Source organism: Nothobranchius furzeri, chromosome 3 (genome assembly GCF_043380555.1).
Source record: "Nothobranchius furzeri strain GRZ-AD chromosome 3, NfurGRZ-RIMD1, whole genome shotgun sequence".
Taxonomy (NCBI): domain Eukaryota; kingdom Metazoa; phylum Chordata; class Actinopteri; order Cyprinodontiformes; family Nothobranchiidae; genus Nothobranchius; species Nothobranchius furzeri.
Window position 1 is genome coordinate 89446458 of NC_091743.1, and position 12736 is coordinate 89459193.

Sequence of the window (12736 nt, forward strand, 5' to 3'; positions counted from 1 at the left end):
GCTGAACTTACAACCCTTTTCCCTCAGTTTTCTCTGTCTGTTTTGATTATGTCACTTTAGTGAGGCGCATTTGTAGTTCTGGACTTACTTTCACACAAAACCTAAAATAACGTCAGCCCCTGTTCGAAAATAAGCGCGTTCTTGGTATCAAAATGTGTCTTTAAAATTCACGGACATCATGTGTGAAATCCAGGGCACAAAACAAGTGCAAGTAGAAAATAGCATTTTTAGCCCCGCTGACTCGCATTCATTTTACTGTTCTTCTGAGGACATTTTAGCGTTCTTCTGAGGACCCATGGTCTGGAAGTAGATGGGCGAGACTTAGGCTCCCTATTCAGACATCAATTCTGATTGCTGCAGGCGGACAGGACATGGTAAAAAGAAAAAAGAGTAATGAGCAGGAGGTGTGGGGGCCGGTTTAGACTCTGTGTGAGAAAGCCTTTGATGCAGAAGTGCTACGCTGAACTGTATCATACGTAGTGGCCCCATTCCAATCCTCTCACAGCTTTTACTCTAGCTTACGTTCTGATTTCTGAGCTGTCTTTTGACCTACACACACATCCATTGAACATCTTTGAAGTTCTGAGCTGCTCGGTGAGGTATACAAAAGCACTTTGTTAGCAGTCCAGCTCTGGGTTTTGACCTTTGACAGTTGAACATTAGTGCTGGACTGCTGGGACTGGAACATTCCTCTACTGCTGTGATTTATTCAGATGGCCGTGAGACAAAGACATACTTGTTGCAGCTCAAAAGAAGCATCCTGTGAATAGCTGTATGTTGTTAAACTGCATCGAACTAGGATTTCAGCCTGTTTGGTCTTAAACCGTTTTCCAGGCAGATCAGAGTAACTTTCTGTAGTCTGGAAATAAAAAAACAACAAGCAACGATCTGTGGAGCGTCTTGTTAAGTTTGCTTTTAAAATGGCGTTTTTGGTCCTTTATACTCAGACGCTTTGGTTTGAATTTTCTTGCTGACAGTTTCGGCCTTTGTCAGAACCTCACGTGAGATGTTAATGGCTCTTCCGTCGCTGTTTATCTGTGGGCAGTAGAGCACAATGCCTCCCTAAGGAGCCCTGTCTGACTGGACTTCCGGTGGGCGGTACCGGAGAGCGGACAGCTGCAACAGGTCACCTTGGGTAGCTCTTGCCATCGACTATGCTGGTTTGTTCCCAGGTTTTAGCTTCTTGGTGTTGTGGTCTCTTGATTGACTCTTTGTTTTGCACACACTCAGGTATTCTGCTCTCCAAACATTCCTCCCGTGCCATACTACATTCAGATTTAAACCACAGGCCGTGTCTCATCCTCTCCACGGACCGACCTGCACTTCCTTTGCTCACCCACCTGGATCATCTGGACTCTAGCTGTCTAACTCTGATCTCGCCAACCCCTGGACCCGACCACAGACCTGATACCCCCTGCTGTCATTCCCTGTCTCAGCCTTCTGCAGTAAGCTTGACCCATTAATCTTTTGACTCACGACTAGCAGCCTGAGATTTATAAAGACGCTGCATGGAACTGCAGTCCTGCCCACTGACCTTTAGTTAACCTTTCATAATAAATTCTGTTTTGTACTCCTTACTTGTTGTCCTGTGAGTGATTCTGCATGTCTTGGGTTAGGCCCCTTCCACTGCATTCTGCTCTGAAGTTACTGAGCCATAAATATCCTGCCAGCTCCCCGTGTCACCTTTACCTTCTCCTCGGGGAGAACGGTCATCATTGATGCTAACCCTAAATGACCAGGACGGAGGTACGGTAGTGTTGCAGTAATGGTGTTATCATGATACTATTAGTTAGTTTTAGGACAATCTAAGCCCATTTCTTAATATTGTTATGTTTGTGAAGCATTAAAGCATGAGACACAATGATATTTAGGATCATTTCAGTGTTTTGGAATATTTTGGGATGTTTTCTAGTTTTGTGTTCTGAAAATTTGATGTTTCATTATAACTCCTTATAATCATAATAATCCATCCATCCGTTATCTGAACTTGATTTTCCACACAGGGTCGCTCGCGGGGGGCTGTTGCCCATCTCCAGCAGTCAACGGGCATACGTGCAGGGTGCACCCTGGGCAGGTTGCCAGTGCTGCCCACCCCTGGACTTTTGCATGGGCTTACCTGGACTACAGCCCTGGGCCTTGGCGCACTAGGGGCCGAAAATCCATTTTTACTTTTGTATGTCATCTGCTAACAAGATGTTGCCATGTAGCTGAGAAACTGTGACTTGATTTGGTCCAAGTCTTTTCACACATCTTACGTCAGGGCGGGCGTGTCAGCCGGGCACGCCCTAATACAAGTGGGAAGCGAGGAGGAAGGAACAGAGAGTGTCTCGTAATGGCGGACAAAACCAGAAAGTATGACAGTGGAGAGTTGAAAAGAAATAAAGAGAAAGAAAAGGGGGGAAATGACAAAGAGGTGCTTAAGAAAATATCAAAGCTAACAGGGTTAACCCTTTTTAACCACTGAACGAAAATGGAGCAGCAGGATCATCCTTGCATTCTAAAACATTAGCTTTGCTAGCAGCATTGCTGTCTGCTGACGTTTTCCCTCCACCTGAACCAATCCTCATGTAACCCTCTGATCTCTATTAAGGTAGCGCGACTCAGGGTTGCGAATGACCACAGTCACCAATTCTTGTCATGTGTCTTGCCCATGAATGTCGGACCTCTGAATTGTGTGTACTGAAACTCTAATTTCCCTCTGGGATTAATAAAGTATCTTTGATTTGATTGATTCTAGTGGCTGAAGAGAAAACGAAGACGCCGGACCCGGAGGCATCTGGGACCACCACGTCCACCATGGATTATCTGTTCCTGCCCGAGAGTGATTGTGGAAGATTGGTGGCCGAAAGTGCGTCTGGGCCATGGATTGAAACGTTGGACGATCCTTGTTACAGTACGGATCTAGCTTGCTAGGGAAAATGTAATGCGTCTGTGTGTGCCTACTGTGCTGCCAACACATGGACGTAAATTTTAAAGCGTCCGAACGAGTGCACAGACAGCAGAAACGGTTCTTCTCCAGATTGCACTTTAAATGCAGACTCGCCAATGGTGAGTATGTCCAACGACAGTGGCTGCTTCACCCTCCATCTACCGGAGCTGTGTTTTGTCTTGCATGTCGCATTTTCAGCGATGCTAAAAGCAAATCGTGCTTTGAAACTGGAAACATGCCAAACACCGGATGAAAGAGCATGAAAACAGGGAACTGTTGTTTTGAGACAGCTGATTTTTTCCAGTTTGTGCAAAACCTTTTTAACTTCCGCTCCACGTCAACAGCGAGGTGGAAGCTAGTGACAGCTGGCCTGCAGCCCAATGCTAATAAGCTCTTTGAAACATTGAAGTCCCTTTCTAACACAAGATGGGCTGCACATGCAGATGCCACATATGCATGAATTATGCAAACATTCAGAAATCTCTAAAGAATATTGTACATGACTCTAACCACAACGCAGCAACTAGAAATGATCGAGGTGACTTGATAAAAAAATGGAAACTGCCTTCATGTGCACTGCGTGGCAGGGATGTGTATTTTAGAAATTCTGGCGATACGATACATATCACGATATATTGCGGTACATTCAGTCAGACGTTACAAGCATTTTTTTTTTTTTTACTGAATTTACTGTAAGAATGTTCAATAAACAGTCCAAACTGATACGTAACGTGTTTAACATGAGGTATCTGAACCATGATGGAGGGTTTTACATTTCAATGGAGGAAACAAAACCCGCTGCACACTGCTGCCACCTAGCGGGTGGCGATTGAATTGCACAAAACGAAAAGAAAATACACAAATGTTTGCATGTAAATTCTTTCAAGAATTAGATACACGGCCTTTGAATATCGTTGTAATAATCGCAGGAAGAAATATCATGATATATTGCCATATTGATATTTTCTTACATCCCTACTGTGTGGCATTTCATCCTCCAGCGCTTTGAAAAGGCAAATGTAGCGTTGCAGGCTGTGGAGCTAGGCTTGTGCAAAGCTGTGGATTTGGTAAGATCCTTGAGGGACTACATTGGAGGTTTGAGAGATCAGTTTGACAGGTTTGAGTCTCAAGCAGAGGAGTCGTCTCTAAAGACATACATATACATACATGTGTGTGTGTGTGTGTGTGTGTGTGTGAGAGAGAGTTTATTTTTTTATATATCTATTAAGGCCAGGACTTTAACGTGTAAATTACAATTAATTAATTAGAAAAAAATAACGCGTAAAAAAAATTAACGTATTTAATCACAGCTTGCATTTCAAGCACGGCGGAACCTTTGTAGTTGCACGATTTCCTCGTAGACTGAATATCACTGAAGTACACAACAATGCACAGTGCTAATGGCTACTAAAACGGAATAAAAACAGAAAGAAGTTGCCTTGCCAGACAACAACGGAGTCCGTGTCGCGGGCATTTTTCAGAGATCATCTCTGCTGCGGCTGCCCGGTGACACTGGAAACTTTACAAAAGTTGCGGTAAGCTATATTTTTAACATTTACGTAACATCTGTGCAGCGCTGAAAGCACCAGACAGAATAATTCTGTGCCCTAACAGTAGTTTATGAAAGTAGTCAGAGAAACGAGAGGCACCTGGCTGCCGCTGGAGGAACGCTCCGTGTTCTCACTACTCTGTAAACAATCACAAACAACGTGTCTTACAGTGGAAAACAGAAGTTTAAGTTAAAACAGAAACACTCTGAAACTTTTCTGATGATTTTCTAAACAATTCGGTCGGGGAGTTATACGTTTCTGAGACGAGTCTGTCTAAACATCACATGCATTACTATCATTAAGCAGCGAGGTGTTTTGAAGCTGTCATCAGCTAAGGGACGGATGCTTAAGTGCATCAGGAGCAGTGAGGAACGAGGAAGTTGTGATCAGGCTGGAGATCACACCAGATTCGCTGCTGCAGGCGTGAATCTGCGGGTCTGCAGCATCCCCTTCTTAACGTGACATCAGGACTTCCCATGTAAGGAAGGTCCGCTCACCTGTTCGTCAGATCATTATTTCCTCGCCATGATCTTTTATCTTCCCATCAACCTCCAGACATCCAACTGGAACCAGTTAGTGTTCCTGATCATTCTCAGAATATGCCACGCCCAGGGCCAGATTAAGACTTTGTTGTACCCTGGGCAACAATATTCAAGGGCCCCATCATCACGACCCAAGGATCACCATAATATGGTAACATACAGAATATTTTACTGTAATATGCAGTAAATATACTCAATATTTGAATGCCTGACTTCACTTAACCCGCTCAGGGTAACCTTTGACCCACCTTGTGTGGACTGACCAATGAGGAGAGGGTCTTAACTTGAGGCCCTCTCTTCATTGGTCAGTCTGCATGAGACTGACTCTCAACTGACGTTCAAAGTCATAGGCAGCGAAGCCCAGGTGGACGGTTTGTTTAATAGGGTGATCATATTTCCATTTCCAAACAAGAGGACAGGGGATCTGTGCCTAAGACGTCACACTATGGCAATGCCACACAAACCATGTTGGGACCCATTTTTTTGTAAGAACTAAATTAATATCAGATTATGCCAATAAAAGGGCTCCAAAACAATAGACTTAGCATATTTACTGCAAAATCTCATTTTTCTGCTTTAGTGCTGCAACAAGGTTTTATTAATAATAAATTATTATACCTTTTGTTTTACTACAGCATCGGTATGCTTCCTGTGCACAGATTATTAAGGATGCTTGTTTCAGCTGTGAGATTAGACGACAGGATCAATGAAAAAATAAGTTGTCACACTGGAAACTTTCAGAGAATCCACAAATAGTGGCTTTCAAATGGTTTTGTTACTTTTTGCAAGTTTAGAAAAGCAGCAGATGAGACAGCATGTCTGATAATTTAGTTTTTCATCTGATAATATTAGAACATGTCAGTAATGTCTGAGGGGCTTTTATAAACACCGTATAACTAACACTCCTGGAGAGGGTATGAATTACACAGAGGCTTCTGGGGAGCCCAGCTATGGGGGTGGGGTGGTGTGTGTGTGTGTGTGTGTGTGTGTGTGTGTGTGTGGGGGGGGGGGGGGTCATTTTGCCTTGGCCCCCAAAATGTCTTGAAACGGCCCTGGGTGTGTGACTGAGTTGTGAAGGTGATCTGAATTGTATCAGATGTATAAATATTACATTTGTGTAACTTACTGTTTTGCAGGTAAAAATGTGTAGTGGAGATAAATCTACGTACATTTTACTTTTCAACACTTTGTTTTGTTTTCTTGTTTTTATTTAACTATATTTTCCTGACCTGTCTGTCTCTCATTTTCCTGCATCTCCTCTAAACTCTCCAGAAAATCTGCTGCCTGTCATGTTCTGCGGGTGGAGGTGGCAGACCATGTGTGGTGGTGGGTTCCGGAGGAAGATGAGCAGGCAGACGGATGTAAAAAATAAAAGTTGTTTATTGTAGGACGGGAGCAACAGGACGAACGAACATGGACAACGACAATGAACCGACAAAGACAACAACCAGGAGGGAGGTATAAATACACAAGGGAATCAGGAACACATGGGCAGAGTAATCAGGGACAGGTGAGAACAATTAGGCAAATCAGGGCAGGAGAGACACAGTCAGGGAGGATGGGGCGGATCATGACAGTCCCCCCCCCCCCCACAAGGGGCGGATACCAGACGCCCACAAGCCACAAAACACAGGAGACACGGGCACGAACGAAGACCAGACCAGGGCACACACGACAAGGGAACACAGAAGACGAGACCAGGGAACAAGGAACACCATCCAGGGCTGCGGAGCAGGGGCCTCTCAGTTCAGGCGGCACTCCGTCTTACGACCAAACAGATGTGTCCAAGAACGTAGACCAGGGAAACTCGGACCAGAAGACTTGGGACTCGAACACTTGGACTTGGGCACTCGAACACTTGGACGTGGGCACTCGAACACTTGGACTTGGGCACTCGAACACTTGGACTTGGGCACTCGAACACTTGGACTTGGGCACTCGAACACTTGGACTTGGGCACTCGAACACTTGGACTTGGGCACTCGGGGACTCGGGGACTGGGGCAATCTGGGACTCGGGGACTTGGGCACTCGGGGACTCGGGGACTTGGGCACTCGGGGACTTGGGGACTTGGGGACTTGACACGCAGACTTGACACGACACGACCACTTGGACTTGACACGACATGACCACTTGGACTTGACACGACCACTTGGACTTGACACGACCACTTGGACTTGACACGACACGACGACTTGGACTTGACACGACACGACGACTTGGACTTGACACGACACGACGACTTGGACTTGACACGACACGACGACTTGGACTTGACACGACACGACGACTTGGACTTGACACGACACGATGACTTGGACTTGACACGACGACTTGGACTTGACACGACGACTTGGACTTGACACGACGACTTGGACTTGACACGACGACTTGACTTGACACGATGACTTGACTCCAGGAATACAGGACACCAGGAACACAGAGACGAACTGCAGCAGCAGGCGTGGGACCCAGCAGGAACTGCTGCGTGGAGAACCTGCAGGCACAGAACCTGCAGGCGTGGACCAGGAAGTGGTAGAGCAGCGGGAGCGACGCGTGGAAGCCCAGCTCGGCGGCAGGTACTCGACATCCCAATCAGAGCAGGTGCACATCCCGATCTGCTGGGTCCATTGGCAGAGGCTCGGGTGAAGGGAAGCCGGAGAAGAGCGGGGAGACCAGCCCTACCACACCGGAGAACAATGGCGTGCGCAGGGGGTGTAGCTCCCTTGAGGCTCCAGGATCCACCGGAAAAGAGCGGGGAGACCAGCCCTACCACACCGGAGAATAATGGCGTGCGTAGGGGGTGTAATTCCCTTGTGGCTCCAGGATCCGCGGCTTCAGGAGAAGAACGGGACGGGGCAAAAACAGCAGGTGGCGAATGACCCTGACCACCCCGAAGACAAAGTGGGATGCGCGAGGATCTCCCAGAGGACTTCGACCACCCCGAGAACAGGTAGGATGTGCCGAACACAAAAACTCCAGGCCAGATATCACCCTCTGCTGAAAGGGAGAAAAAGAAGAAATAATCCTCCAGAAGCAGGTGTTAGCTCACCACAGGTCCAGGTTGGTCGGTTCATTCTGTCATGTTCTGCGGGTGGAGGTGGCAGACCATGTGTGGTGGTGGGTTCCGGAGGAAGATGAGCAGGCAGACGGATGTAAAAAATAAAAGTTGTTTATTGTAGAACGGTAGCAACAGGACGAACGAACATGGACAACGACAATGAACCGACAAAGACAACAACCAGGAGGGAGGTATAAATACACAAGGGAATCAGGAACACATGGGCAGAGTAATCAGGGACAGGTGAGAACAATTAGGCTAATCAGGGCAGGAGAGACACAGTCAGGGAGGCTGGGGCAGATCATGACACTGCCTGGATTCTTACTTTCTCACCTCATCGGTTACTTTTGAGCAGATCAAAGGGATCTTCTGACCACAAAGCGGAGAGCGCGTTTCGATGCGTCAGTGAGGTGGAGTTACCGCAGCACAGGTGATGAGCTCCGCAGCTGCAGAGCGCTTCAGGCGCAAATAAGACAGAAAGTAGAGAACATGTGCGGACATGAACGATCGTGTGTTAATTATAGTTTTTTGGTTTGAGATATGGCACGGTCCATTCACTTTGAGAATGGACCGTGCGCTGGACGCAGCAGCCTGGAGCGCTGCGCACCGATCATCTCTCTGCCGCTCTCTGCTGAAAAGTGTCCATGAATGATAATATAGTAATATAGGTAGAAAACTTTTTTCCGGCTCCCCTGGATGTGTAGGATATACAGCTCCCCCATCCCTGCTCCTGGATGAAAAGCCGGACATTTTCATCAATACAAGAACCCGGACATCCCGGACAGAGTGAAAAGCGGACGTGTCCGGGGAAAACAGGACGTACGGTCACCCTAGTTTAATATAAAGCAGGAGATTACAGATACAGTAATTTGCTCGTGCCCTTGCTGTCCTGGGCCCTTTAGAGTTTATGGGCCCTGGGCAATTGCCCAGTTGCCCATATGGTTAATCCGGCCTTGGTCATGCCTGCTCTAGTGTTAAAAGTTAGTACATTTAAGTCCTAGATCATATTTGTGCCTGTTCTACTGTCATTTTGAAGGATTATTATTTATGTGTTTTTACTACATTATGAGTAGAAATGCTAATAAAAACTCCCAATTATACAAACAAGTGAAACTGGAAAAATTAGAATCTGGTGCAAAGTCAAATTTATTTCAGTCATTCAACTAGACAGAGACTATTTAAAGGCTCAGGAACCCTTTGCAGGTGTTTTCTGTTTGTAATTATAAATTTTAGTTGATTTGGGTTTTGCTTCATATCACACAGTGACATTTGAATAATTAAAATGCATTTTTTATTAAAAGCTTTAGTTTACAGTAATAACCATGTCTAATGTTTGATTCTCTGTCTCATAATTTTAATTAAAAGTTTTACTTTGAGAGCACATTTTCCTGAACGATTAAAATGTGATTAATTTAGATTAATTAATTACAAAGCCTGTAATTAGATTAAAATTTTTAATCAAGTCCCAGCCCTAATATCTATCTATCTATCTATCTATCTATACATACATACATACATACACACATACATACACATATATATACACACACATACATACACACACACACACACACACACACACACACACACACACACACACACACACACACACACACACACACACACATATATATATATATATATATATATATATATATATAGTGTATATATGCTCCCGCCCAGATCACCACCTTCTGTACATTTCCTTATACTTATTATCCTTTTAATTATTTCTGTTTTGTATTTTTTTTACCCTTAATTCTTTGTTTTTAGCCCCGTTTTGCTTCCATATTAACTGTAATTCTTGCAGTGACACCATCATTTCCTCACCAGAAAACAATAAAGGAAGTTTCTATTGTTTTCTAAAATCTTTAGATTTTTCTTCTTCCACAGGTTTTGGTTTCATCTAAACCCGTCTGAAGGCACAAGGTGCATCCATGTGACACATCCTTTTCCTCAGAGGAGGACTTGCTTTCCACTATCGAGCAGAACAACGTCTGATTCCTACCTGGCCTGTGCAGCTGGCTCCATGGATGTGCTGAAATATTTCCCAGCAGCGTGTGAGTGATGCTAAACCCTCGCCTCCTGTGTCTGAGAGGCTTTTCGTACTGCGGGACTCGTTTTCAGGCGCACACGGACACGTGCTGATTCTAAAAACCTCTGATGAGGCTTAAGAGAAGGTTAATGTCGTCTTGAAGACATGAGTTAGTCTCACTATAGCTTTTGTGTGTAGAACATTTTTGTTTATTTAGTTTAGAAAAGTTGTTCAGCAATGAGGGGAAGGGTATAAATACTGATTTGCTGCTACTAATATCAATATCACTCCATAAATGCCCGTTGCACTGATGACTTTTGAAGATTGGGGTAGGTGTGCATGAGCATCCTTGCTTAGCCGACTCCTTCTGAACACACTGATAAATGTAAGACTGCTAAGTTGCACAAAGCTTTTCTCTGTTTTTACTTAAGTAAAGAACACCATCTCTGATCATAAACAAGCAGGCTAAAACATGAAGTTTGATGGTTAAACATCATTTCAGCTGACTGGTGTGTTTATTATGACTTTGTGGGGGATGTGCCACACTGGATTTAGCTCCCACAAACATCCTCAGGAAAGAGCAGCTCCCAGGTCATGAGAACGTCACCTTCCTCCAACAATGGGCTTCAGACAGTTAAGGGAAGATTTCCTGTCAGGGCTACGACAGACCAGAAAGGGCTGTAGCTGAGTTTGGGGTGGAAAATGTTAACATTTACACAACTTTAACGTCTTTAGGATCAGAAACAAGAGTCTGAATCTCTGTAAGAAAAGAGGTGTGGCTCAGGGGTGAACAGCTATGTTCCTGCGGACGGCCGTGTGGAAGATTCACAGTGAATGTGTTGGAGGACTTGTGTCGTGTCTATTCATCCGATGAAGCGGAGTCTGTAGAACAAAAGCCGGTCTGCATGAAGTTCGTGAGATGCCACAATGATCGTAGTGTTGCTGGCAGCTGGTTTCCATTAGGAAAGTGTCTGGGAGGGGCGGAGAGCCAAAGCAGCTGTGTAGACCGTAACTAAGAGTTATCTGTGTCTTAGCGCTAGCGTGCCATCCCTCTGCCAAGGGACATTCTCTCACTAAGTGTCAGTGTCTAGACGTAGAAATCAAACTTGTGTAAACAGCACATCAAGCAGGCAAGGACACATCGAATGCAGCAGCCATGAAGCAGTCAAAAGGAAGCGTCTTACTTTCAGCGCAGTCTGCTCCTGTTCCCCAAGCCTGGTGGCAGAAGCTGGACAGGCAAGTCCTGAGAAGATGCAGAAGAGACAGAGACTGGACAGAGACCTGGTAGCCATGTTTGTCTTTGCCTTCTGATTCATTGTCCCTGTCTACTACGACTGTCCTCCGGGCAGCTCCTCTTTCGCTGTTTTTTGCTCCAGCTGCAGTGCTGCCCCTGTCCAGGCCCAGTTGAATCCTGTAAAATTGCCTTGTATGTACCTCCCCTCTCCTCCCCTCCTCTCTGCTCCCTGCCTAATTCCTCCTCCCTAGTGAGCTTGCCTCTCCCCCAAGTCAGGCCTAAATCACACACAACTGAGAATGTGGGAAAATGAACAACAGGACGAGGAAACCAAGCTACAGCAGGATCAACAGGTAGCCCCAGTCATGTTGCATGCTAGGCCATCTTCTCCACTGGCAGGACCATGACACCTATGCACTCTTGGGCTGTGCAGCAAAAGAAAACACCCCTCCCCCTCTGCTTTTCTAGGGTGGGCAGAGGGTCTCAACACTCACTCTGCTCTCCACAGCAGAAAAGAAACAGCTGTTCTGTCCGGGCCTTGCTTCACATAACAGCCCAGCAGGTCAGAAATGACTGAATTCAGAGGGACTGTAGCCTGACACGGATACAAAGACGCTGTAAGGAAGGAGGAGATGGCAGGAGTGAGGTTACCCACAGTTTGTGGGTGACATCAGAACATGATGCATTTATTGTTCTAATGTGTAGCACACAAGATATTCAATCAAGCTGCACGTCACCCTGCATCATTGTGTCTGTGTAAAGCAGAGGCAGCCAGGCGGTAGCTTGGGGTTGCTACGATAGCACGGTGAGGCCAACAACAACAACACAGTGACGTACAGTCAGATGAGGCAAGGCAGGCTCATCAAGGATCTGTTCTTGGCCCTTTTCATTCTCTCTTTTAATCAATAACTTACCTGAAGTTTGTCCAAATATACTTGTTTATGCAGATGATGCAGTTATATATACACAAGCTAAAAGTGTCCAGCAGGTGGCAGAATATCTTACAGCTGCCTTAGCACTGAAGCATAGCTGGCTGAGTGACTGAGCGACTTATGTTGAAAACCACAAATCTGTCTGCATGTACTTCTCAAACTGTCCCTTAAACTTGAAGAAATCCAACATATTTCTGGATGGAGGAGAGCTTGAATTAGCTACAGAATTGAAATATCTTGGAGTCATTCAAGACCACAATACACATATTCATATAAGTTATCGGCAAAAAAACGTAGATCTTGGTGTGACTTGCTCTTTAACATGCACTGTCCTTCAGACATTTGTTAAACAACTGTGGTCCTGAGTCTGGGAATGTTCTGGAGTTGCTGGTCTGAAGATCTGACATCTCCGGGTGGAGTGTGGAGCTGGAGAAACAAGAGAGAACACCTTCA

General features: G+C 45.5%; 1 protein-coding gene across 1 annotated transcript in view; it reads right to left on the minus strand.

Annotated features, from left to right (window-relative positions):
* The window catches only part of lama4 (laminin, alpha 4), an 88361-nt gene extending 76804 nt beyond the window's left edge, over positions 1-11557 (minus strand). Inside the window, exon 1 of the mRNA XM_054736323.2 lies at positions 11302-11557. Within this exon, the coding sequence (XP_054592298.1) occupies positions 11302-11433 (132 nt within the window). The 5' untranslated portion in view covers positions 11434-11557. The remainder of the gene's footprint in view (positions 1-11301) is intronic.
* Positions 11558-12736: the final 1179 nt, after the last annotated feature.